The 26,974-nt window shown below is 51.1% G+C and overlaps 1 protein-coding gene across 3 annotated transcripts in view; it reads right to left on the bottom strand.

Annotated features, from left to right (window-relative positions):
• Nucleotides 1-26,974, bottom strand: part of AGBL3 (AGBL carboxypeptidase 3) — a 616,174-nt gene that overhangs the window by 265,637 nt on the left and 323,563 nt on the right. For all 3 annotated transcript variants that reach the window (XM_085651966.1, XM_085651965.1, XM_085651967.1), the window contains exon 9: nucleotides 8,990-9,116. In XM_085651966.1, the coding sequence (XP_085508092.1) occupies nucleotides 8,990-9,116 (127 nt within the window). The remainder of the gene's footprint in view (nucleotides 1-8,989; nucleotides 9,117-26,974) is intronic.

Here is a 26,974-nt window from a genome sequence, read left to right as displayed (position 1 = left end):
ATCTATCGGCAATAACTTTTGCGTATATTTTGGCATCTACGTTGATGAGGGACAGGGGCCTGTAAGAGTCCAGCTGTTGGTCGTCCTTGTCTGGCTTGAGGAGCGTGACAATGAGAGCCTCACGCATGGAGTCTGGGAGGGAGTGTGACTCGAGGGCCTCGACAAACACAGAGTGTAGTCTCGGCGCTAGTTCGGCCACGTAGGTTTTATAAAAGGAGGTGGTCAGGCCATCTGGGCCAGGAGCTTTATTGGCCGGCATGCTTTTAATCACCTGGGCGATGTCTTGCACTGTAACGGTGAGGTCCATGTATTGTCTGTGATTGTTATTGAACCACACAAGTGCTATGGAGTCAAGGAAGTCCCGTAGTGACGTCGGTGTCGTGGGCTGTCTCGAGGTGTACAGAGCAGCATAGAATTCTGCGAAGGCGCCTAACACCGCCTCTTGGCCTACTACCAGTCGTCCAGTGTTATCATAGATAGAGTGTATGTAGTTCGACTGTGTGCGAGGAGCAATCAGTCTGGCAAGAGTCCTGCTAGGCCTATCTCCCTCCCCATATCTGCGCGCCTCTGCCTGCCGCCCTAGAAACCGCACCTCTCGCTCCGCCTCCTCATTAAATGCCAACAGCTTAGTTTTCAGAGTGCCAGCAGTCGCCAACGTTGGGTCGGAGCTAAAAGCGACATCTAAGTCTTTAAGTTCCCCCTCAAGTTTAGCTAGTGCGTCTCTTATGGTGCGTAGGACCCCTGCTTTACGGGCAATACATTGACCCCTTATAACAGCTTTAAATGCATCCCACACTATGGCTTCAGAAGTGGCTGACCCAGCATTTTCAGTGAAGTAATTAGTGATATCCTCTCTTATCTCCTCTACAAACACAGGGTCTGTGAGTGCGTGTGGGGGAAGGCGCCATTGGAACGCCCTATGTACGGCGTCGGGGGGCTGCAACACCAACATACATGGAGCATGGTCTGATAATGATCTAGCCATAATATCAACATTTGACACCCATGTCGCAACTTCAGGAGACACCAACCAGAAATCTAGTCGCGACCACGCAGCCTTATGAGAGGTGTAGCAGGTCCCCACTTTTGCACCCGGGTTTCTAACTCGCCACACATCTGAGAGTAGACCCTCCCTCATGATATCCAAGATCGCTTGGCGCGCTCTAGTGTGCTGCGGTCTACTCACACCTGTGCGATCCGCATCATCGTTTAACACAACATTGAAATCTCCTCCCAACACGACCGCCTGACAATCCAGCAAGACAATTTGCGCCCAAACATTTCTAAAAAAGTCAGGATCGTCCACATTCGGGCCATAGATTGCAGCTAGGACAATGGGTCGCCCCTGTAGAGCCCCATGGAGCAGGACATATCTACCCTCCGCATCCCTCACCTGAGAGTACTCCCGCCAATCCAACCCTCTGCGAATTAGTATGGCTACGCCCCTCGCATAATTGGAGTAAATGGAAGAGTAAACGTGCGCCCATCTGGAATTCTTCAATCTAGCTGAGGGGGTGACATTCAGATGTGTTTCTTGTAGGAAGCAAATATCAACATTGTGTCTTGACAACATGCCATGCAGCAATCGGGCCTTCTTAAAGTCCCCAAGGCCTCTAATGTTCCAAGTCCAGATTTTGATTCCTCCCATCAAAGCATTCGACAATCCCGGACTCCCAGCACCCAACCCCGCCCCCGGAAGCCATCCTGGCACCTGAACCCCACACCCATAGAGCTAGCACCTTGAAATATAGGCATGCGTAGTAGTACAATGCACCCAATACGAACCAAAACTCGAAACAGAAGAAAACCCCCCCCCCACCCCCTACCCTCAGCAACCCCCCAATCAGGTCGTGACATATCCCAGTAACATGTACTCATTGCAATGAAATACCCCAACATCAACAACAGAGGGAGGCACCCCATGAGGCGTGGTGCGCTCGGCTTACACCCCCGTATACTCGGGGTGGCTACCATCAAACTTTAGCGGTCCTGGGTTCTGGCAGTACCCCCACCCCGTAATCCTCAAGGTCCGCAGCCAGCCTGTGTCCCAGTGGGAGTGCGGAGACTACAGCACAAGCCAGCGTACAGTGATGCCGCAGCCCCCCGCCCCAAGGACGTCAGTTCGGGAGGAGCAAACCTGTGCGAGAGTTCAATCCAGCGTTCAACTGTGTCGCAAAAGAGTAAATTTGCAGCCTGGCAGGGTGATCATGTCAGAGACCTCAGTCGTTGTCACTCAGGTGTTCCGAAGCTTCCTCGTGCCTGGGCGATTTCCTCCTGACCCCAGCACAGACGTGTTTAGCAAATTTGAGGGCTGATTTGGCGTCCGTAAAGAAGTGCGAGGTGTTGTCGTGGAATACCTTCAGCTTTGCCGGGTATAAGAGAGAGTAAGGCACTCCGGCTTGTAATAGAACTTTCTTCGCTGGTAAAAATTCCTTCCGGGCTGCTTGCACCAGCGGGGTGAAATCTGGGTAGAAGGAGATGTGATTACCCTTATGTGTGATCTTGCCCTTCTCTCTCGCCAATTTGAGAATGATGTCCCTATCTTGGTAGTTAAGTAGTTTAGCCAGGATCGGACGCGGTGGGGCCCCCACCGGTGGCTTCTTCCCCAGTGATCTGTGTGCCCTTTCCACCGTGAACACCGGGGACAAGTCCGGGTCGAACAGTTCATGCAGGAGGTTCGACACAAACGATTCCATCTTCCCCGTGTTTGTAGTCTCTGGGACGCCCGTAATGCGGATGTTGGATCGTCTGGAGCGCGCTTCCAAATCGTCCGACTTGGCGCGCAGAGTGTCGAGTTCGCGCTCCAGCGTCGTGATGTGCCGCTTAGCCTGTTGCTGGAATTCGCAACACTCAGTTTGCCCATTTTCGAGGCAGTCCAGCCGCTTCTCATGGGCGTCCACCTTAGCCGTCACTGTTTCGAGTTGCGCCGTCATGGTGTCGAGTTTAGCATCTATGCTTTTAAGGCTGGTCCTCACCTCCATGATCAGGGCCCCAAAGTCTATGTCTGGGGCAGCACCCTGCGACGCCGACGTGCCAGCATCCGGCTCCATTATCGCGGTCTTCGGTGGCCTTTTACCATCAAACGTCAGCTTAGGTTGTTTGGCGTCGGTTTTCCCCATCTCAGCGGTCAGGAGCTATCCAACGGCCCAGCAATAGGGCAGCACCCCTCCGTGCCGCCTCTAGCTATTGCCCTGTATGTGCGCGACTGTTCAGACGGCGCCAGCCCGCACCGGGAGCGACCCCTAACACGTGGCAAGCAGGGCCAGCCGCTCTAGTGAACTTCGCAGGTGCCCAGTGAGCTCAGCAAGCAGCAGCGTACAACCAGGGCCTCCCCCGGATCCAAAGCGGCGGGCGTCCGCAGCGCAACGATATGTCCGCTCACTCACCCAGGATAGCGCCGCGCCGGGGCTCAGGGGGTTCAGGGCTGCATGGGTCCTTCAGTTGTGTGACTCGCCGGGTTGCAGATCAGTGGGAGGTCCCTGCGCTACTACGAGGCGGCAGGATCAACTGTGCCCCTCATCCCTTCATGGCACCCTCTCACCTCCTCTGCGGCCGGCGCCTCGATTGTGCTGGCGCTGACCAACTTCCACAACCTCCGCCTGGCTCGACACCGGCCAGCGCCGCCCCCGGTCGCCGCAGGATCCACTCGCCGCGGCAAGGCCGCTCCGCTAAGGCGCACCGGTCTTTGTTATCACCCCGTAGCCTTCCGACTGGGGAGCTCTCCGTCGGCAGCAATGTGGCTCTCGGTGCGGGGCGCCCGCAGCGACTGCCACTCGATCCGCTGGGGCCTCCGAAGCCGCGGCCCACCGTGATTCGCGGCTCCCGGCGAGGGGCACTTCCGGCGCGGGCCAGGACCAGCCCGCCAGCCGGCAGAAAAGGAGTCCGTCGCCGCTTCCAGGGGGAACCGCCCCCGCTCTCCCGGCTCGGATCGGAGGATCACCAGGGTGTAGGCTGCAGGACCCGGGAGGTGTGGGGTTCCGCAGTCTCCAGGTTCAGGATCATAAAAGGATTAATCAGAGTAGCCGGCGGAGCTCACTCAGAGAGCGGCCATCACGCTGCTCGGCTAGCCACGCCCCCTCTCTGGAGACTTCTTACAGTGTTTGGAGACATACAGCTTCCCTTCACAGTGCTGGGTCGCCTTTGGGTGCATGAAGGAACATTTTTCACACATCTTGGAAGCACCAGTGTCAGACCCCATGCGGGCCCGCCACCAACATCTGTTTCTGACAATCATGGCATGGTTTGAACTCTGTAGCCTTTGGTGGGGACAACGTTCACTTGCACACTGGAGAAAGGAATTTGAAAGAATTGATCAACTGACAAAAAAAGAGCAGAGCTCTAGATTCGAATTCATAGGCGCAGAAAGAAATGCTTGGACGTTGCAGCGCAGTAGTGCTCCATCACTTCTGGAGCAGAAAGAGATCAATGTGGAGCCACACAACTCCACTTAGAGATGCGCAGATGCACTGCTGGGAATGTGAGGAAACTGTGGTTAGAAGTATCCATAAGAAGACAACCTCTCATCAGTATGGTGGGATTTAGCCCTCTCTGCAGGGAACTCCCCCAAACCTTTTTTCTTTGCCCCTCCTATTTTAATGAATTCGTTTTGCTGGACATAAAACTATGTGTACTTCAACACTGCTAAACACAGTTAAAGTGCTTGTGCTCTCACCTTTAAACATGGTAAATTGGCGAACAACTAATTGGCACATTTAATATACTTATAAGTCCCTAGTAAAGTGAAACTACATGTAGCCACAGTCTGTAAATTAAACGCCATAAGTAGGAAGCAGCACTTATTGTCCCACCTACTTAAGTAGCCTTTTTTACATGTCTCAAAGTAACCCCCTTGCTAATTTTTAAACTGCCTTTTTTTTTTTTTTTTTAAAACCTTTATTTCAAAATTCAGGACACAGCTATTCAGCCGACAGCCCGAAGGTTCGGCAGCATTAAGAGTTAGGTACAGTGATGTGTCCCCAATACAGTTCAAAGAGTAATGAAAAGGTCCAATTTTAAATAAACACAGAAAACACTCACAACAAACCCCAGCAAGGCAGAACAGTGAAAGCCCATGGCGAAAGCCCCCAGGGGAGGCCGGACCCCACTCATCTACTAGTTACAAGACTGTGTACGGAGGAAGAAGGGGGACAGCAGAGGCCCAAAACGTTAAACTGCCTTATTAATACATAAAAGTCACCCGTAGGTTCGGCTCTAAACAGTTCATAGAGCAGGGTGCATTGTAATACAAAAAGGTAAGCTGAACATGTACCTTCACATGTCTTCACTTAAATCAGTGTGGACAGCGAGAAAACACTTTGATATTACAAACCCACCCTTGCTTGATGACTTTGAAACCCCCAAGTGTTCACCAAGAGAGTCACAACATTCAGAATAACAGTGATAGGCACCTCTGGTTCAGAATCATTGGACTGGTTCTCATTATTTAATTTTGATTTCAATATTAATTTTTTGTCTATTCCTTGTTGATAATGACTGTTGTATAGGAATCACTATTTAGGTTCTCTTGTTACTCAATATTCACATTTGTAATAAATATGTGTTGTTTTATATGGTATCATGTTTAAACTGTTCTGTTTTGTGGTATATTTGATAAATGAAAAAGTTGAGAAGTTTTCCTTTTCAAGATAGATTGAAAGTCCAGTAATTGTTTTTGAATGAATTGTGAAATAAATACACGGGCCATGAAAATTAATTCACTTGACCTGTTTTTCCAATGAAGAAACTTGAACAATTACAGCCATTTTTCTGTTTTGTGTAACTTGCTAACAGTCCAAAGTGGCTATAGAAAAAGGGCCCAACCTATTCGTTCGTCACTTTTAGAAAGTTGCCATTTTTTTGTCCCAGACATTTGGTTCCTGCAGCCTGGTCCTGGGTGACATGGCAGGGTGTAGTTGGCATTTTGCTTTTGTATCTTCCTCCCAGACAGCCATACAATAGAGGGACTAGATGTGCCTGGATGGGCCATCTCAGGCAGCATGGGGGGTGGAGCTGTGCATAGCCCCATTTGCCCTTCAAAACGCTGCACCCTGCTCTCACACAAATAATTTCACACTAGTCTATTGTGCCTGCAGTCAGACTAAGACCAGGGCAGGGATGCAGGAAATTCCAAACACTTCTGAAAAGGGAAACCTCCAGAAACTTCTCCTACTTGAAAGGAGGCACCAGGTCTAAAAATAGGACCCTCAGACCCACTCTTCAGTTCACTTTCTGGACCTGCATAAGAACTCACAGAGGATTGCCTGCTGCTGCGGACTGCTGGGTACTTCAGAAGACTGCTTTGCTGCACCAAGAAGGACTGCTATGCTGCCGGATGCCTGCTCTGTGCCCCCAGAGGTCTGCCCTACTGCTTGATCCCTGCACTTCTTCTTCAACCCGGGACTAACAGATTGATTCCAAGGGCTAATTGGCTGACCTACTGATCAGAGCCACAGGGACAGAAAATGCTCCAACCATCTTGAACCTGCACCTGGACACTGCCTGAGTGAGTCCTGTCCCTCCAGTTGGTGCCCCTCCAGTCCTGGATCCTTGGAAGTGGTGCAAAAGGTGCCAAAATAGCCCAAATCCAAAACTTCAGACTTTAAAACTTTCAACCAAAAAGTGCTCAGATAATCGGGAGGAGACTGGGAAATACCTGCTTGTTGATTCACCCAAGGTGCATTGCTGATCGACCTCACTTCCTGGCAGCTTCTGCTACGTTCTTCTTGTTCGCAACAAATCCTGTTCAGCGTCTCCTCACAAAAGAAGTATATGGCCTTGTGGAGCCCTTGTGGGCTACAGCCTGCAACTAAATCGTGCTGGAGGTTTACGACTTCCGAACAAAGGACCCTTCACTGCGACTTTATCCAGCGGCTCCTGGATAATGATGCCTCGTCATAGGACACCAAGCTAACCTTCTCAGACATTTTCATCTGAAATGTCTTCTAAGTCCAAAGGTTAGTGGAGACCGGGCCCAAATTCATAGTTCGACTGAATGGATTTTTGTTGTTTTGGTATCAAATAGTTTTTTACAATTTACACTATTTTTCTAAATTTGTGTGAGATTTTTCTTGTGTTGTGTTTTCACTTTATTTCTGTTTATGTGCTGCATACATATTTTGCACATTGCCTCTAAGTTAAGCCTGACAGCTTTTGTGCCAACCTGCCAGAGGGTTTGTGGTTCACCCTGACAAGGATTGTGGCAGTTGCTTCAGTAAGGTTTCACCTCACTCAACCAACAACCCAACTTATCACAAGTATAAGGGGAAAGTACATAACTTCTCCCCTCATCATCATCACTGTCATGAGAAACATTAGCAATGTCCATTGAATTGGACCCACAGAGAGTCCCTAGCCATACAGGTAATACTGGTGTCACGGCAGAAGACTAGGATTGGTGTCTGGCTAGAGAATGACTGGTTGCGCCGTTAATATTAGCATAACTGAGATTCTGCCCTGTTTATGGCCTTCTTTGCAAACTGCACTGGTTCCCTGTGGAGAAGCGTGTGTACTTCAAGATATTGTGCACCACCCATAAGATTCTACTTTCCCAGGTGCCCCCCTATTCTATCCAGTTTCTCTCCATGGATTGACCTTTATGGCCCTTGTGCTCAACCAACCTCAAGTTGGCCACTGTTTCTCGTGTTAAGAGAGTGAGAGCGTGTCGCCGCTTGTTTAGTGCAAAAGCCCCAGTTCTCTGGAATACACTTCCTACCCCTATCAGGAACGTCCACAACTACTTGTCTTTCAGGAAACTTCTAAAGACCTGCTTTTTCTCTACTTGTCCTTCAGTAAACTTCTGAAGCCCTGGCTTTTCTCAGTTTAGGATTTTCCTTTCAACATTCTGTTTCCCTGGCAATTGTTGCAGCAGGTTTAGATTCGAGACTAGCACCGGGAAGCCTCATTGCTGGGGCAGCAACACACATAACATAACATATAATAGGCCTGAAATGGGAAGATGTCAGTTTGGTGTCAGAGACCAGCTTTTGGATCGGAATTTGAATTAGTGCCTGCAGAATCAACATCAGCATAGAAGGAAAATGGACCGTGGTGCTGGAATAAAAGTCTGCACTTTCATCGGCGAGGCTTCAAGGGGCAGTTGGCATCAGGTGCAGCCCTCCCCCCACCCCCAGTAGAAACCCCACTAGGGACCCCTGGGGCTTGAAGCTGTGCCAAAGGGAGCCGGATGCCGCATGAAATCTTCGAAAAGTGCTATTTGCTGCAGGGTCGATGACGGGGCAAGGATTTCAGAGTAAGATTTTTATCTTGATGCTCTTGTGCAGTCTCACTGGACTTCTGGAGCTGGGATGTGGTTGAGTCCTGCTTGGCCATCTTTCGCTTATGGCATGTTTTCGACTTCGAATCACCAAAAGACTTCAACCAGTGACTGGACTTTAGGTGAGAATGGTCTTATGACCGGAACCAAAGATGGAAGAGTGACTTGTAGTGGGATATGTGCTTTTTCTGTTTGGAGACAAGCTTCACTTCTCGTGCCCCAGAAAGCCTTTGGGTGCAAAAGGGTGCATTTATAACATCACTCTGAGTTGTCACCGAAGCCCCCAAGTACCAAAGGTACATGACCAAAATCTGCTGCCTGCAGTCTCAGCATGGTTTTAATCTTGTTGTTTTGGTGGGAATATTTTTCCTACCATGTTGTAGTAATTCAAATTTAAAGTAGTCAGAAGGACAACATAGTTAGCAGCTGGGCACCAGGTCTGTGTCGAAGGATGTGGAAAAAAAAGGAACTGACATCAGGAAGCTGGGGTGGTGCTTATATGCAGCTCCACACTGTCACTTTTGGGATGGCACAGAGTTACTGCAGAGCTACACAACACCATCTGCTGTGGAAAAGGAGCACTGTTAAGAAAAATCTTAGGTTCCAGTGTGGTGCCTAGGGATATTTTAAAGGTGAGATCTGCGGTTAGAAGTATGAATTAGGATTCTCTTTAATACATATTACAATCTCTTTGTCAGAAAAATTAAAGTATCTTACCAAGTGTAGATCCACAGAATGTAGCTTCCATTGTGTAGCTGTTACGGATTCCCATCCTCCACATCACTACTCGCCCGGTTCCTTCCTTGCTCTTCTGAACTTTAAATTTGCATGCCAAGATCGAGAACTGAAAAGTTAATGGGTATAACGTTACTTCTGACAAGGAAACCAATAAAACTTACAGGGCCCTTTAAAGAGGAACTGATTATAGATAGTTGGAATTAGTTTGAATCCTATTTCACAACACAAATCGTTTATTTTGGCGTGGACTGATGATAAACACGGTGGACGTTTTTCCAAGTGAGGACTGAAAGACAAATATTTTTGCCTTTGAAATAGGGTCATCAAAGTCACTTATGGCATGGAATAAGAACAGTGGTCAAAGAGGAGACTGATAAAGGCACACCTTTTGAGGTAACACATGCCATGATCATACTACAAGTGCCCACCAACTAACTGGCTGACACAGGGACAAGAGACAAACTGCCTGCAATGCCCACATAGACTTCTGGACAGTAGGTTGGATAGGAAGACTCAGGCTGTGTCTGTACCTGAGATCTGATTATGGACTGACAACTCATATGTCGCTATCCCCATGCAGTGATTGAGGTCTATGGCACAAAAGAAAGAGAACCAAGCACGACCCATAGTGGTCGAGTCAGGTTAATTGTGGCATTTCTGTTTTAGCATCAAAGAAGTCTGGAGCACTACATAGTTAACTAATTGTTACCAGAGAGTAGGGCAGCAATATGTCTGATGTAAACAGATGCTGAGACAGTAGATCTACCAGCATTTGACCATAATATTGAGAGTGATTACCAAGGCTCAGGAGAAGGGTGCAAGATTGCTAACAAAATGAGAACAATAACTGTGCAACATCAAATCCAGAATCTCATGAACAAGGGCCAGAATTAACCATCTTTTGGCCTTGAGGAGACTCAGTCCCAGTGGAAACAGCAGCAGGAGGCTTGGAGATTATGTTTTGATTCCTAAAATGTGGCTGAAGGTAAAGATGACTGTACAATGTGATTTTTTTTGTATGACCGCCTTCTAAATTTCTGGACGATTGCTGCTGGTTTTTTGACTCTGAAGTGTACTGGGCCCTGCTGACTAGGCTCCACTGCATGTGCTCTGACCCCTCAAAGTGCCTATGCCAGTGGTTCCCAAAGTTTTTCGACCCACGTCTCCCTTGACCCATTGACTGTTGGCCGCGGTTCCCCATTATGTTACTTTTTTATTTGGGTGGGGGGATGTAAGCCCAGCCTCGGCTCGCTACCTTAGGTTCTCTTGAAGTGGATATTTCAGTTACCCTAGTAAAGTGCCGTATGTAGTTCCTTTTTTTGAAGGAGCCAAGGGAAGAGATTTTCCAAATGTTTTTGGGTAAGAAATTGTAGGAGAGCAGACCTTTTGCTTTTTGAATTGAGTTCCTTCCAAGGTGGGTTAGGGAGTTTACTTGTATACTGTCTAAGTTATATAGCATGAGTAAAGCGTGTGAATACATTTGAAGACACAGCAAACTATTCTGAAGAATATACGATCTCTTGCTGAACCTATGTAGAGTCTCTTCCTCCTGAGAGAAAATGGACAACAGCATTTTGAGGTCTTTGGAGATTATGGGCTAGTAATGCAAGAAGACTAGCAAAGACTGAATTACAGTTGTAGTAGATGATGGCTTTAGAAGCAGTTGACAACGATGCTGGCTTCAAGCAAGGAATATAAAACATGGGCAGAATGAAGTGAGTTATGTGCACCTGGCAGTTATTAGCCTTCCTGTAGCAATAATTAGAGACAGACTAAAGGACAAGCCCAGTCTAGAAACTTCTTCACCTTGAACAACATAAACTGCAGTCCCACCTTTGCCCCTACCATCCACTGAACAGCAGTGTTCCAGAGGAACTTATCAGCATCACTTAACTAAGAGGGCTTTCATTCAATTTCTAAAAGGGTGCCCTGGCTCCATTCTCCTACACATCAATGTCTGTGTCTCTGCATTCCAGCCACAGGAAGGCAATCCATACATCCCACTGTCCGGAAAAGCTGTATCAACCCTCCATCTTGGTCTATGTTGAACTAGAGGCCATTCAACATAGATCTTACAGGTCCCAGTACAAAATTCTCACCACACACACAGTCCCACTAACAAACATGCACCAAGCTGTTGTTGCATATACACACACTGTATGCACGTATGTGATATTAGAACAAGAATCTAGGATTCGCACAACAGCAGTAATTTGCATGAGGTGTTGGTAGACTACCCTCTCCCTGGCACAGATAACAAGCATTTGCAATGCAATAGGTCTCGTATTTACGCGAGTTTGAGCTATTGACATTGCAAATAACAATGCCTTTTATTGTTGTTTTCGTTTTTAAAACATAAATAAAAGGCATTGTCATTTACAATGCCAATAGCTTAAACTCGCATAAATGCGAGACCTATTGCATTGTAAATGCTTGTTACAGATGTAAATACAGCCTTACAGCCTTTTGGCCAAGATCTCAGACCAGCGAGGTTAACATTAGACAGTTGTGGTTACTGTGACTAAATGGATAAGCAGGTAGTTACCCACTTAGTGAAAGTGTCATATGCTTTAGTGACAGAAACAAAGCAAAAACGTTCTTCTCCTGCGGACATTTCTGCCATCAGAGGGCAAGAGGCCGCTTACACACATGCATTCATAAGTCTGGGAACCATAAGGGAGTGAATGAGACTTACATTCAGAGCGCTATTGTAGGAAAGTGGCATGTGACATGCACTGGGAATAGGGGGGTGTCATTGGTAGAGCTGGTGAGGGGGGTCATATTCTCCAAAGGGATTGAAGCCTGAGGTAGGAAGAAGGATGTCTCCAGGTAGGGTCTCTCCCACAAAACCTTTTTCCTCCGTCTTTCCACTCCTACACCACCATCTACCTTCCATAGCGCATTGAACTCCCCAAGCAACATGGATTACATTGCGTAAACTTTAGAGTGTAGTGAATCTTGCGACGACTTTTGCATGGGTAATAAACGCGGAAGAGCGGTATGTTTTTACCTCAAAGTGGCGTTACGTATGAAAAATGAAGCCTCTCCTACTGTAATTAGATAAAGCAAATAATTTTTTTTTCTTGGGACAGAAAAACGAGGCGGCAGAAGAGAAGCGCATATTAGCTGCTTTTACCCTGCTGCTCGCAGGGTGTCCCAGCTCCAGATACCAAGCATTGCAGGGGCAGCTGCAGAAGCTCACGGTGTATCCTGTAGGACTTAAGCAGCGAACGGACTTGGAAGTGGCTCTGGAGGCGCGAGAGAGATTAACAGCCCCTGTGTCCTCCCTGTAACCAAGTCCAGTGCAAAGCGAAAAAAAATACAAAGAAATGCCTGCTGCATGATACTGCTGCTGGTCTACTTAATAAATTTAGTAGATTCGCTATTCCCTGGGCCAATCAATCTCCCCAAAGCAGGCATCAATTATGGATGACGGGGTATGCGCGAGAGGCAGCAGGATGGGAGGGTGGAGGGGCAAGCCTACTGTAAGTCCAAAGAATAGCAGCTAAAAGACACATTGAAACAAGTATTGGAAATGCATTTGGTGTGGTCCTGCTGCCATAAATGCGTGCTCCAAGGCTGGGGAAGGGGTGGTGAGGGGGACTGGAGCAAGGGTGGGCTGAAGCCAGGAGAAGGTCATGGCGGGTCAGGAAAGGACACCATGCCGAGCACGCTAAAACATATAGCGCGACGCCCGTGTCAATACGGCTGCCCGAGGCCACCACAGGGGGCCACTCAAAAGGGGGGCCCTGTAGTGGCAGCGGGCCCCACCCCCCCACCTTCCTCCCCCCCCTTTTCTGGGGGGGGGGGTTTGGCCAGGGAGGAGTCCCCATTAGGTCGCGGTGTCCCGGCCACGTCCGGTGCGCGGGGCAGGGTGAGGGGTACATAGGTATCCCCCACCCCTTTTCTGCCTCTTTGTGCACCGGACGCGCCATGGACACCACGCTTCCCTCATGCTCTGGAGCTTGTCCGATTTAGCGCGGTGAGTGTAGGCCATGCCCCTCCACCCTCCCCCAAGCCGGATCTCCCCATGTGGGAGATTTAGGGCGGGCGGTCCAGCCTAGGCTGGAGTCTGCCGGGGACGGGGGGAGCAGGGTGCAGCTCCGGGGGTGGGTGCGGGGGTGCGCCGGAGCACGCAGCCAGTCGCCCACCCTGCAGGCCCGCCTGCGACGGGACGCTTCTGATCGCAGCGTTACCCCGTCCTCTTGCGTTGAGGCCCCCTCTTACTCAGTCGCGCGGCGCCCCCGCCTGCCCTCCTTATTTGCCTCGGGGGACGCACTGGGCCCATGGGTTGTGGGCGAGCACGAGACCGGGGTGGGCGCTGAACCCCGGCATCACATTAACCCAGGACAACCGAGTAAGCCTCGTGCGAGCTGGTGCTCAAGGCTGCTCTCGGGACGCTGGCACCTACGCGTGTCCAACCTCGGTAATGGGCAGTGAGCATATTCCTGGGCGTTCGCTTCTAGCTTGTGGTTCGCGGGGGCAGTGAGCGTATGGTGAGTATTTTTCGACGGGCTTGGCCAGCAGCCCGTGTGCCACCCCCTCCCTCCTGGGCCCTCCTGACCAAGCTACCACAGCGTGCATCCTCTGAGCACCGTGGCCGATGTATGTGCGGAGACTCACCAATGTCGGGGTTAATTGCCGCTGCCCTGGGTTCTACGCTCTCTGGTCTGCCGCTGCCGGTGCTGTCACCGCAGTGGTGTTGTTTCGTTGTTTGTGGCGGTCGGGAGGCAGGGCCCGCGCGGTGCACCTCCAGCACCGCGGGTTCTGCCTTGCGCCGCTGGATGCCTGTGGTGCTCCCATGGCTGTGTGGCAGGGGCATCCCCCCCCGCCCGGAGATGCTGCGTGGGGAGCGGGTCCTTGCGGGGTCTGCCGAGCCGGGTGGGAAACCGGGTCTCAGCACTCGGCCTCGCGTTCCCTGCTCACATGTTAGGTGAGTGCGCGCTCCGGGTCGGGGCATGCGCGGTGCACCCCTCCCCCTCCTGAGCACCCGTGCCAATGTTAGGCCTTAGACTCCCTCTGGCACCATGTGGTCCGTCGGCTAAATTGCTGACTTTGGCGGCGGAAACCAGGGTTCGAACCACGGGGTCGCGTTCACATTCTGGATCCTGGGCAAATCGTAGGGGGCTGTATAGACAGGGGTTTAAAGCAGCGGGAAGGCGCCTTGCACGCTGTGTGGCTGAGCTCCCATATGTTACTGTGTTCGGCCGTTCGTCTCAAGGACGGAATGGAGCTTTCAGCCTCAGCCGAGTGCAGCACATTTGCAGTACAATTTTCAAATATGTTTAAAGGTCCCTGGTTCTATCCCGTCTTCCGGCACAGTGCAAGAGGTTCCTTGATTCTTGCCAAATACGTTACTGAATCTCCCCGTGCCTGAATGTGTAATGTAAATACGGTGCTCGTGTAAAGCACTCCAATACTTTTGCAAGCAGATGCTCCTGCCCCGGTCTTTCAGGTCTCCGCTCGCTCAGCCAGAGCCACTGTGGCCCTATGGTTGAGGTCTCTGACGCTTACTCTCAAGGTTAAGAGTTATAACGCCAATGCTCTTTTCTGAAGGATTCCTTTCAAAACAAGTGGAGGCAACTGTAAGCCCCCAGTTAGGGGGTGATATTTTGGCGGTCAGGTGGCGCCTCGGGCAGACTCCGGTCCGGGCCAGACACTGGTAAAAAAAAAAAAAAAAAGATTATTATTTCACGTATAGCAGACGAGGGTAGGAGCTCCATGGTGGTGTGCATGCTCCAGGTGTTGTGGCCCTGGGGTTTCGCCCGGCACGTTGCGGCCCCCTTCCCCAGTGGCCTTACACCACCCCCCGGTGCCCCGACGCTGCGTGCCTGCGTCACCCTCCACTTTCAGCTGCCTGTGACTGTGCCACCCCCCCTGAGCCACGGTCGCTGTGCGCATGCATATTCAGGGGACTACAGCCCAGGCTGGGCTCCTGCCATCTTGGGGGGCGCGGGGGTAAGGTCGGCCCTGCACATTGCACCGGCGGATGGCTGCCGTCTTTGACTTGTTTGCCCTGTCTGCGACAGTGAATGTATTAACGTGATTTGTTTGTTTATGCAGGAAGGGATTGATGCCAGGCCCCTCTACCCCTTCTAAGGATTCGCTAGGACCGCACAGGTGAAGGGTAAGAGCCGCCAGGGGCAAGGTAGCACAAAGGGCGTTTAGACGCCAAACGGTGCGGCGCAGGGTGAGCGTGTCCTCTCAACAGGCCGGGCGGCGCGCCACATGGCCAAGGTATCCTAAGCGGCCTGCCAGGGTGACCGTAGTCAGGTGGTGGATAAGCCACCACCTCCTTCTAATGTCGCGCTGTTTTGTTTTCCAGCTACGTCTCACGCTCCCAGACGGTCGCCAAGGTGCAGGGTGCAGCACCAGCCCTCTTGCAGAGGTGTTTTCAGAGGTAATGCATGGGGGGGCAAAGCTGAGGGGGCAAGGCTGGGGGGTACACAAGAACAACACCAGCTCAGGGGGGAAAGGAGACATGATGGACAGCCAGGGATTGGGAGCCGTGCCAGCGGCCGGCAGACCATTAGTGTCCAATGGTTAACAATTTTCCCATCATCCGCACACAGGGTTCATCAAGATCCCCCCCAGGCATCACGAAAACACAAGCATTGTCACGGAGAGTGTAGCGACTACACGAAGTAAGTATGGGGTCGAGGGTTTGGGACCGAGCGTCGAAGGCAAGGACAGGGTGCCGATCTGGCACCTTGCAGCTAGGTTTTGGCTCACAGTTCAATTTCTCTTCCAGGTGGGCTGTCGCAGATCCATCCGGATGAATAGCCAGGGATCCCCTCTGCTTTTCTCGCTGATGTCCCAGGTGGAGGATTCCCAGCCAGGAACCAAGATGCGCAGTTGTCGGCCGTTATGGAGATGGTCAGGGCTAAAGGAGTGGCTTGGGTCACTGAGCTGTTGATGGCGCACAGCCTGGACGACTCTGGTATCTCCATGCCTGCCCATGCATGGGTCAGGAACCCACAGAGGAGAACGGTCCCACCAGATCCAAGAGGGTCCGCAGGCCCACAGTTAAGGACTTCCCAGCTGATCCGCTGGTAGCTAAGAGCCGTACCATGAGCATTGTGCGGACTGTGGCCGTGCCAGTGGCCGATGCACCACTGCCCCCCACAGCCGGACCAGTGCCCCTCCTGGTCAACGCAACGCCGCCTCCGAACTTTGCCAAACGTGATGACCAGGGTAAGCTTCACCGACACGCTAACGAACTTCATGACGAAGGTCAGAGCTGGCCTCCTGGCGGTTAACAACGGCAACATAGCGAACAGTGGCGTTGGGGTAGCTAGACCAGCACCACCCGCACAAGCACTAGGTGCGCTTTCAGTCACACATGTTTGGGGTGGAGGGGGGCCAGTCACTGAGCAGAGTTGCCACAGGGCAGCCTGCAGCAAGGGGTCTCAGTGCCAGTGCCAGAGCCCGGGGCAATTGAGTGCACACTCCACTCCCATGGGAGCCGGGGCACCAGAGGAGGACCTCGCCTGAGCTAGGTGGTCAGCAACGGGCAGAGCCAGCCATCCCGCCTGCAGCCACATGCGCCCCCCGCGGTCCCTGCCGCCACCTCCGCCCGCGTCCCCAGCATCAGGCACCCCCCCCCCGCTGCGACGCCTCCTGTGCTCCCTGCTCCTGCGCCACAAATCACATTGGCCCCCCTGCTGTCCGGCCAGTGTTCACTAGCGTGGGAGGTGCCACTTGCGGCCAAGGAAGGAATATGGAGGAGGGAATTTATCGACATCTTTACGCTTCTGATGCACGGGGCAGAAGAGGTGGATACCAGAAAATGGGTGGCAAGGAGGAGGACAAGAAGGTTCGCTTCCAAGCATGGCCTGATAAAACAATTAAGAGATGGGGGCCGGGCTTCGCTATCCTGGCAGTGGTGGTCATGGAGCGATACCCAGAACAAGGGCCGGGGTTGTTCCAATACGCCGGCATCATTACCAATGAGGCGGAGACTAACGACGGGATGGGCTGGTACAGGTATGACTGCGAGTTCAGGAAAAAGTTGGCCATGTGTCCGGAACTGGGGTGGGACCAGTTGGAGGTGCATCTCTGGGTCCAGCACATGGGCAAGGGCAGGGTTGAGGCCGACGAGAAGCCTAGCACCAACATGAAGAAGGGGGAGCCGAGCAAGGGCCAGAGGCAGGACAGGAAGGGTCAGTTTAAGCAGCCCTTTCGGGGAGGCCGTGGTGGGGGCCAGAAGCAGGGACCCAGAAGAGTTTTCAGTGGTACGTGCAGGCTGTTCAATGCAGGGGCATGCTCCTGGGGCAAGGCCTGTCGATTTCCCCACACCTGCAGCAAGTGCGGTTCTCCACACTCGGCCACCTCTTGCGACAAGCATGAGCACGCATCCATGCCGGCCATACACGACAAGTAGGCCCCAGGGCCGGCCTTCCCTGGCCAGGTCCTCCCCTTCCTCTCCCCCCAGGTCAGCCCAACCTGCACGCCCTGTGGTGCCCCCTCCTGGGACCTGCGGGGCAAAGGTCCATCCCCCATTTTCACCGCCAACCTGCTACCACTAATAAGGGAGTACCCCAATGCTATGGATAGACTGTCTCTAGCCCATGGGTTCTTGGAAGGCTTCAGAATTCCCTATCGGGAACCAATGGTCAACAGGGATGCTGAGAACCTAGGGTCAGCCAGGGACCATCCCGAAGTAGTAGGGGCAAAGATCAAGAAGGAAACGGCCCTGGGGAGGGTGGCAGGCCCCTTCCTGCAACCCCCCCTTCCGAACTTTGTGGTCTCTCCCTTTGGGGTGGTCCCTAAGAAGGAGCCAGGGGCTCTCATGCTGATCCAACACCTGTCATACCTGGAGGGGGATTCAGTGAACCACTGGCTGGAGGAGGGTTCTTGCTCGGTCTCTTACTGTTCGCTCGACATGGCAGTGGACATGGTCAGGAGGGCGGGCGGGCAGGGGAGCGTGGTTAGCCAAGGCTGACATTGAGTCCGCTTTCCGCCTTCTCCCTGTCCACCCTGAGAGCCAGCACCTCCTTGGATTCAAGTGGCAAGGTGAATTCTTCTACAACAGGTGCATGCCAATGGGGTGTGCGGTGTCGTGTGCCTACTTCGAAGCCTTCAGTTCATTCCTGCAGTGGGCTCTCTCAGGGAGATTTAACGTAGGTGGGGTGACCCACGACTTGGACGATTTTTTGTTAATTGGGGGTGCAGGTACACAGGAGTGCAGCAGGGGGCTACAATGCTTTCTGGAATTGGCAAGACACCTTGGGGTGCCGTTAGCACCTGGTAAGACGGAGGGTCCTGCGCAGGTTCTCACCTTTTTGGGCATTGAGCTGGACACGGTGACGGGCATGTCTAGGCTCCCCGCAGAGAAGGTCCAGGCTTTGCGACAGGACATCCAGTCACTGCTGGGGAAAGACAAGGCTCCTTTGTGTGTCATCCAAAGCCTCTTGGGCAAGCTCAATTTTGCAGCCAGAGTCATCCCGGTGGGGCGAGTGTTCGCCAGGAGATTAGCCAGGGCCACAGCTAACGTGTCTAAAAAACACCATCTGGTCAAGTTGGGGGCAGGCTTGAAGAAGGACTTGGTCATGTTGGGGGAGTTCCTGTCGCACTTCAATGGGACGGTTATCTGGAGGGCCCCCTGGGCGGACAGTCCCGAGCTCAGCCTGTTCACGGACGCATCTGAGAGGGAGGGCTTTGGGACAATCTTGGGCGAGGAATGGTGCGCACAGGAATGGCCCAACGCCTGGCGCAAGCGCGGCATCGCTGCTAAAATCACAGTTTTGGAACTTTTCCCCATTGTCATACCCCTCCACCTGTGGCCCGCGATCTTGTCCGATAGAAAAGTCTTTTTCTGGTCAGACAACATGGCGGTCGTGAGGCCATCAACGGGCAGACTGCCAAGTGCCCGCTGGTGCTCTGCTTGCTCAGGGAGCTCGCCAGAGGGAGCCTGCGCTGCAACTTCGAGTGTAGGGCTAGACACATTGAGGGGGTCAAGAATGTGGCGGCTGACGCTCTCTCTCGTTTTCAGTGGCTCCGTTTCCGGGAGGCCTGGCTGCAGGCGAGAGGGGAGATGACCCCCTTCTCAGCAACCCTCTGGAGGATCTTGGAGTGGAACAACAATTAAGAGCCATGGGGGAACGGGCCTTGGCCCCCGGTACCAGGAAACGGTACCTGGCACACTTGACCTCCTTCAACAATGTGGCTGATGCCTTGGGCCTGTCCGGGGTACCCATGGAGGGCAAGGTACAGGCGTTTGTGTTTTGGGCCAAAAAACAAGGAAAGAGCCACTCATGGGTCTGTGGTCATTTAGCGGCGGTCAGCCACGATGTCAAGCTTAGGGGAGGACAGGACCCAACCAAGTCCTTTGTCATCAGGGCGGGACTGAAGGGGTGGGCCAGGGACGAGCCCCGGGTTCCAGACAACAGGTCCCCCATCACCTTCCCCATTCTGCAGGCCATGCTGGATGTCCTGGGAGGAGTCACCCCCTCGCCCTACGAGGCGTCCCTCTTTTCCGCCGCTTTTTGCTTAGCATTTTTTGGAGCATTCCTTATCAGCGAGTTAGTGGCCCGGTACAAATCGGATAGGTCAGGAGACGCCCTGGGCATAGTGGATATTCGGTTGGAGGGTAAGTTGACGATCCACCTCAGGAGGTCAAAGAAGGACCAGAAAGGGAAGGGGGTGGAGGTGGGGTTATTGCCTTTAGGAGACCCCAGATACTGCCCGGATGCCAGGGTCCGGGAATACGTCTCATTTCGCCCTGTAGCACATGGGTACTTATTGATATACACAGACTTAGTTCCCCTAAGCATCTTCCAGGTGGAGCGCGTAATGGGTGCTTGCCTGTCCAGGGCCGGCCTACTCCAGGCTGATAAAAAATATTCAAGCCACTCTTTCAGGATTGGGGCAGCCACCACTGCATTCACAGCAGGTTTGGAACCTGCACGTGTTAAAAAAGTAGGGCGCTGGGAGTCACAGTGTTATAAGCGAGATATCCGCCCCTGAAGGGGCCTGCTTAGTGTAAATAGTATTGTAACGTGCAGTGTTGTGTGCCACAAGTTTTATGGTTTTGTGGTTGTAAGTGCAATGACATATTGTTTATGGTAAAAAAACGTTTTGAGTTGAAACGTGTCCTTTGTTTCATCAGGGTCACGTGTGTGGGTCATTGGGCACATTGCCATCTCCCGGTTGGCCCGTTGGGCATCGATCAGAAACTGAATGCGTCGATTCTCGCAGACAAAGTTTGAGTGGTTGGGTTTTCCAGGGATGAGATGGAGCAGCCTCATGAACAGACTGGGGCACTCGCTAGCTGCGCTGGGTGCCCCGCCTAATTTTTGGGTGATCCACCTGGGGGGCAATGACTTGACTGCCTCTGGGAGGACTTTGCTCCTGCATGCTATGAAGACTGACTTGGGAGAACTGAGCAAGCACTTAGGTCAGTGCGAGCTCTGGTGGTCAGAGATTGTGCCACAGGGGTCTGGCAGGGTGCTAAGTCTGGCGAGGCGGTGGAACGGTCCAGGAGACGGGTGAACACCTCCATGCGCAAGTTCACTCAGCAGAGGGGCCTGGGATTTATCAGACACGAAATGATTCAGGAAAGGGTCAAAGGATACTTCGAGTCTGACGGGGTACACCTCACTCCAGTGGGGATGGACTTGTTCTTGTTAGACTTGGAGGAGGCGCTAGCACAAAAGGGTTGCAGGTAATAGACTAGAGCAGTTGGTGGGGGGCCCCGGTGGCGACAGTTGGCGGCCTCCAGGGCTGTGGCGGAGTTACAGGGCGATCTGGAAGCATACGGGTACAGAACGGTACCGCTGCACGGCACACAGGGGTGCCAGAGCCGAACCCCAGGAGCCTCATGGGAGGTTCACGGATTCTATGTCGGCGCCCTATTAGTCCTTCGGGCGGTTGTGGGCCTGAGCAACCGGGGGTTTGCCTAGCTACGCTCCGCCCAGAATGAACGTGAGTATAATGGACCTAGGGTGGTCAGGTGATCCGGGAAGGGGATCACCAGAAGGTGCAGTACAAAGTGGTTCTCCACGGTGGTGCTAGGCTCATCAGGCGGGCAGGTGGCGAGAAGGCTGCCTGTCCTTGGATCGCCCGTAAGCTAACCCACCAGATTACATAACGTTGTATGTAATAAACCTGCAGCAGTTTTTTCCCAAGTATAAACTTGTGCGGTGTGTATTTATTTGCGGGCATTCATGCTGTGAGGGGGGGACCTTTGCCATGATGGTGCTATGCAGGAAGCATCAATTGGGAAGGTCTCAGTGCAACATATGTGCGGAACCCCGCCCCCTTTGGTTGAATTCACTCACACTCAGGGGAGTGCTGCGGCGAGAACGGGTTTCAGATTGAGTTTCTATGATGGACTTTGAAACTCTGCCAGCACTGATTGGTGGAGGTTCATCAGGATTTTGGATTGGCTGCAGAAAACTGCCCATGCCCCTAAGTGCCCCTGTGTAGCCTGTGCTATGCGAAGGGCATGTGAGCAAAGAAGGCAGCAACGTGGGACCGAGCACAGAAGAGGCACCCCTGAAGTGTGAACCCCCCTCCAGCCAGCAACCTACCGACTAGGTGAGAGCACCCCTAGACGTGTGAGGAAGACTCGATTAGCACCCCAGAAGTGTGAGCGCTCCAGAGCCAGGAACTTGTCTGCTTGCAAGGACATGAGAGAAAGACACCCCTCACATGTGAACATCCAAGAGGCACCCTTTTACGGATGAATAACCCTGCGCCAACCACAACTCGATGTCTTAGGGCCCCAGAGCCTCCCTCGACTTGTGATTGCACCCGACCTGTACTATGCAGGAGAAAAACTCTGACCTGTGTTTACTCCTTTCACGCATGTCTGGACAGGGTAAGAGGGTTTAGTTCCTTTCCTCATAAAATGCTTTTAATTCCAGATCTTTCCCTCCAGGTTCTTATATGAATATATATTATTTCTTGTATGTAACCCAATTCTTACTTTATGTCACCAATTAACTTATATACACATCTTTCTGGGGTTAAGAAGAGTGATTTACTTATTTTATCTTGTAACTTTTCAATTGCTTGTGTAAAGCACTTTTAATATTTTGGCCACATTTGAGGTATAAAAAATAACATGAATAAATAAAAACTCCTACCCCAGGGCTCCCCTGTACCAAGCTTTGCCCCACACACCACCCTTACCTTACTGGTCTATGTCTTTTCACAACACTCCATCATATCCCAGCTGTGCCCAGCACAGGCCTTCATGCTTAGCACTGTCTTCTGTCACCACAATTTACAACCTTACCTTTTCCCCTGTGTCTCTTTTGATTTTATTCTCCATGATATTACAGTGTACTTTTTGATTTCAGTGCCTTGTTCCCTACAACACATTTTCAGTGCCACATTTTGGCACTTTCCTTCTCTAAATACAGAGATCTCAAACACATCTCAACTTGGTGCCCAGCGGCTTGAAATTAGCCATATGGTGGTTGTTGGAATGGGAATGTTGCCCACGTAGAAAACATGTGTGTACCCCTGGCCTACTCTGTGTGCCCGGCTGCATGTGAAACTGATATTGTGATTTTGTTTAGCTCTGGCATCATACTAACCTAGGGCGTGCCTAACGTGTTTATGGTAATGCAGGGTGCAGAACCTATGTTGTGACTTTGAGGGGTGCACAATGATCGCCCTCATAGCATGCGTTGAACAACTTTCCATGTTCTGGGTAAGTTACACAGAGAGGTGGTGGCAGCGTGCCTGGCTTTTGTAAATCGGCTGAGTGATCAAACATTTTTATCTGTGCCAGGGAGAGGGTAGTCTACCAACATCTCATGCAAATTACTGCTGTTATGCGACTCCTAGATTCTTGTTCTAATATCACATACGTGCATACAGTGTGTGTATATGCAACAACAGCTTGGTGCATGTTTGTTAGTGGGACTGTGTGTGTGGTGAGAATTTTGTGCTGGGACCAGTGAGATCTATGTTGAATGGCCTCTAGTTCAACACAGAACACGATGGAGGGTTGATACAGCTTTTCCGGACAGTGGGAGGTAGGGATTGCCTTCCTGTGGCTGGAATGCAGAGACACAGACATTGACGTGTAGGAGAATGGAGCCAGGGCACCCTTTTAGAAATTGAATGAAAGCCCTCTTAGTTAAGTGATGCTGATAAGTTCCTCTGGAACACTGCTATTCAATGGATGGTAGGGGCACAGGTGGGACTGCAGTTTATGTTGTTCAAGTTTATAGACGGGGCTTGTCCTTTAGTCTGTCTCTAATTATTGCTACAGGAAGGCTAATAACTACCAGGTGCACATAACTCACTTCATTCTGCCCATGTTTTATATTCCTGCTTGAAGCCAGCATCGTTGCCAACTGCGTCTAGAGCCATCACCTACTACAACTGTAATTCAGTCTTTGCTAGTCTTCTTGCATTGCCCATAATCTCCAAAGACCTCAAAATGCTGTTGTCCATTTGCTCTCAGGAGGAAGAGACTCTACATAGGTTTAGCAAGAGATCGTATATTCTTCAGAATAGTTTGCTGTGTCTTCGAATGTATTCACACGCTTTCCTCATGCTATATAACTTAGACAGTATGTTATGTTAAAAGTTATTTATTGAGCGCACATACCCCGGGCGGTTTCTTGGCGCTAAGTAGGGGCGGTTGTATTCACAAGACAGTGAGCTCAATTTTTGAGTAGTTTTCTGAACTGGGCATAAGAGGTGGCCATACGCAGTTCGAAAGGAAGAAGGTTCTAAAATTGAGGAGCCAGGACCGTGAATCTGAAGCCCCCATGTTTCTTACGTTTGAAGGGTTGAGGGTCAACAGGTTTTTGTTAGAAGAACGTAGGTAGCGAGAGGGGACATACCGCTGTATCTTTGAAGCAATAAAAGCAGGGCCGCATCCTGAGAGGGCTTTATAAATGGTGCAGCCTAACTTGAAGAGACAGTGTTGGGACAAAGGAAGCCAATGGAGGCTCTTCAACAATGGTCTAACATGATGGTGCTTAGGTTGACCAAGGATTAGCCTGGCCGCTTGATTCTGCACTAATTGCAGACGATGTAATTGGTATGCTGGTATACCAGCATACAGGGAATTCGCGTAATCAATATGCAAAATTACCAAGGCAAGGACGACCTGGGTAAGGGCCTCGGTGGTCAAGAATCTGCTGATCTTCCGGATTCTTCGCAGATGGAAAAAACGAGCGGAGACCACTGAGCTGATCTGGGCCTTCATAGTTAGATCATTACTGATCACAATTCCCAGGCTTTTGACAGACCTGGCTGGGAGTGGGGGACTCCCCAGTAGTGGAGGCCAGAAATTAGAATTCCACGGATTGGCTGGTCCACCAGTGAGAATTAACTCGGTTTTATCAGGGTTTAGTTTGAGCTGGTTGACATTCATCCAGTCACTGATAAAACTCATTGTAGATTGGAAGCTCGCAACTGATGATACAGATGAGTCGATATTAAACACTAGCTGAAGGTCATCAGCGTAGTTAAAAGTTACGACCTCTCTCTTACGCAGGGCCAGAATCAAGGGTAAAATATACAGGTTGAAAAGAAGGGGTGAGAGGGAAGAGCCCTGTGGAACCCCGCAGGTCAGTTTTCTTTTTTCTTCAGAGAAGTAGTAAGGTGGACTGCTTGGAAGCGGTTGCTGAGGAAGGAGGAGATCCACTTCAGCGGCAGACCCTGGATCCTGGCGCTGCCGACACGGTCGATCAGATGGTGATGGTCGACCGTGTCAAAGGCGGCCGACAAATCCAGGAGCACCAGGGCCTGGGTAGTGCTCTGGTCGGCCCCCCTTCTAAGTTCATCCAAGACTGCCAAGATGACTGACTCAGTGGAATGTGCAGGTCTGAGATCTGCTTGATGGGAGTCCAGGTAATGAGATTGCTCTACAATGGAACTGAGACAGTTGGCAACATGGGCTTCTAGAATTTTGCCTAAATAAGGCAAGGAGATGGGACGATAATTGCTGGGGATCAAGGGGTTAGAGCTGGGTTTCTTCAGAATAGGGACAACTTTGGTGTTTTTAAATAAGTTGGGAATAGTACCTTGAGCAAGGGAGTTGTTTAGAAGCGATAGGGGGAGGGGGGGTCCGGACAGGAAAGGAAAACTTCCCGAAGGATGTGGGGAGGACAACTATCCATAGGGGAACCAGAACAGACCTTTTTAAGTAGGGCAAAGAAAACATTTCTAGTGATTGAAGGGATTCGATCAAGATGAAGGGAGTTTATGTGTGGGCACAGAGGGGCCAAGGGAAAGGTAGATCTGGGGATACTGGCCTTAATGCTGGCAATTTTCTCGATGAAAAATGAATTGAGAGAATCGCATTAAAGTTGTGATGGAGCAGGTTTTGCAATGACTCGATCTGGCTTAGCAAGTTTATCCACTATAGAGAAGATGTCCTTGGCTTTCTTGGCTGATTTTAATATTTTTGAGGAAAAATATTCTGCTTTGGTCTGGAGGATAGCACTTTTGTAATCTCTGAGTAAGGACACAAAAGCGTCCTTTTTATCGGAGCAATAATCGCATCTCCACCTACGTTCAGCTTGTCTCAGAGCCAGTTTCTTCGTTTTTAGGTCATCAGAGAACCATCGTTGAGCGTCATGGGGCCTCTTAATTTTAATTTTCCTCAGGGGGACTATGCTGTCTCTGGAAGATTCAAGCCAGGTGTTGATGTTTTCTGCCTGGGTGTGGAGGGACTCCTCCTGAGCAGTGGGGGCTGGGGCAGTTAGCAAGGAGCAAAATTCATCGATGTCCACCCGACCCCAGTTTCTAGCCATGAAATTTCATGACACAGGAGCTTTGGTTGGGGGGACACTAGAGATGGAAAAGGTGATAAAATGGTGGTCCGACCATGTACAAGGGGAGATCAGCAGGTGGGAAATTTCGAGGTTGGAAGTCCAAACCTGGTCTAAGATGTGCCTCTTGATATGGGTGGCTGCCTTTTCATGCCGGATACAATTCATTCCCGCTAGGAGATCAGTGAGTTCAATAGAACAGGAGCTTTCCCGTACATCGTTGGGCCAGAAGTTGAAGTCTCCAATTATCAAGATTCTAGAATGATTAACAACCAATTCGGCGATCATATCGCCCAACAGCTGGTGCAATGTAGGCATGTGATGTGGGTGTCTATAGAATAGAGCACAGATAAAGGAAGAGTGATGGGATTCAAATGTTAGTAAAAGGCTATTGACTGAGGGGATACCTGAAGTCACTAATGAGGTAAATTGATTTTTCTGTTGTATTATAGCTGCTACTCCTCCTCTGGCTTTACCCGCGGGTCTGTTAGCCTGAAGGATGTAATAGTTGTCTGGGATTGCAGCAAGGACATCAAGAGCAGACTCCGCCGTCAGCCATGTTTCAGAGAGGAGACAAATATCCGGTTTATCAGCATCTAAGAGATAGAAAATCTCAAGCTGATGTTTTACCATCGAACGGGTATCAAGGTAACAGATTGAAAGTCCCTCCTGCGCCTGATATGTGGGGGTGGCTGGAGCTTGCTGATGCTCATCTTTGTTAAGGGGCTCCTGGCCGTGTAGTTTGTAAGAGATTTCAAGGTGGGGATCCCTATGGGTCAAAATCCCGCACTTGTCTAGTTTGATCCGGGTGCGAGGGTCAATAGCCCAGTTCCCCTGCATTGATTTTAATTCCAATGCAGAGTAGCATAACAAATGGGCATACTGTATGGCCCCTGGCCCCGGCCGGCCGCGGACGGGCGCAGATAGGCTTGCCTTAGGCACGCCCGCTGTGCGCGTCCACTGCGCAACGGGAATGGCATGGCGTTAAGGTAGGCTGCAAGCGTGATGCTAGTCGCTAGGCTCCGCCCTGAACAACCAGAGACAAGTTGCTTCCTCGCAGGAACCCTCCACAACAATAAGGGAAACCCCGTGGTGGACCGAGGTGAGGGCGATAGCAATCAGGTAAAATGCAAGTACAAAAGTAAATAGCAGAATGCAAGTGTTTTTTAAAACAATAAAAAGCGGTATGCTAAAATTACTGCTGGGCGATGGGAAT

Source organism: Triturus cristatus, chromosome 4_1, assembly GCF_964204655.1.
Source record: "Triturus cristatus chromosome 4_1, aTriCri1.1, whole genome shotgun sequence".
Lineage (NCBI taxonomy): Eukaryota > Metazoa > Chordata > Amphibia > Caudata > Salamandridae > Triturus > Triturus cristatus.
Note: the sequence above shows the minus strand (reverse complement) of the source record. Positions and strands in the feature narration are given on the sequence as shown.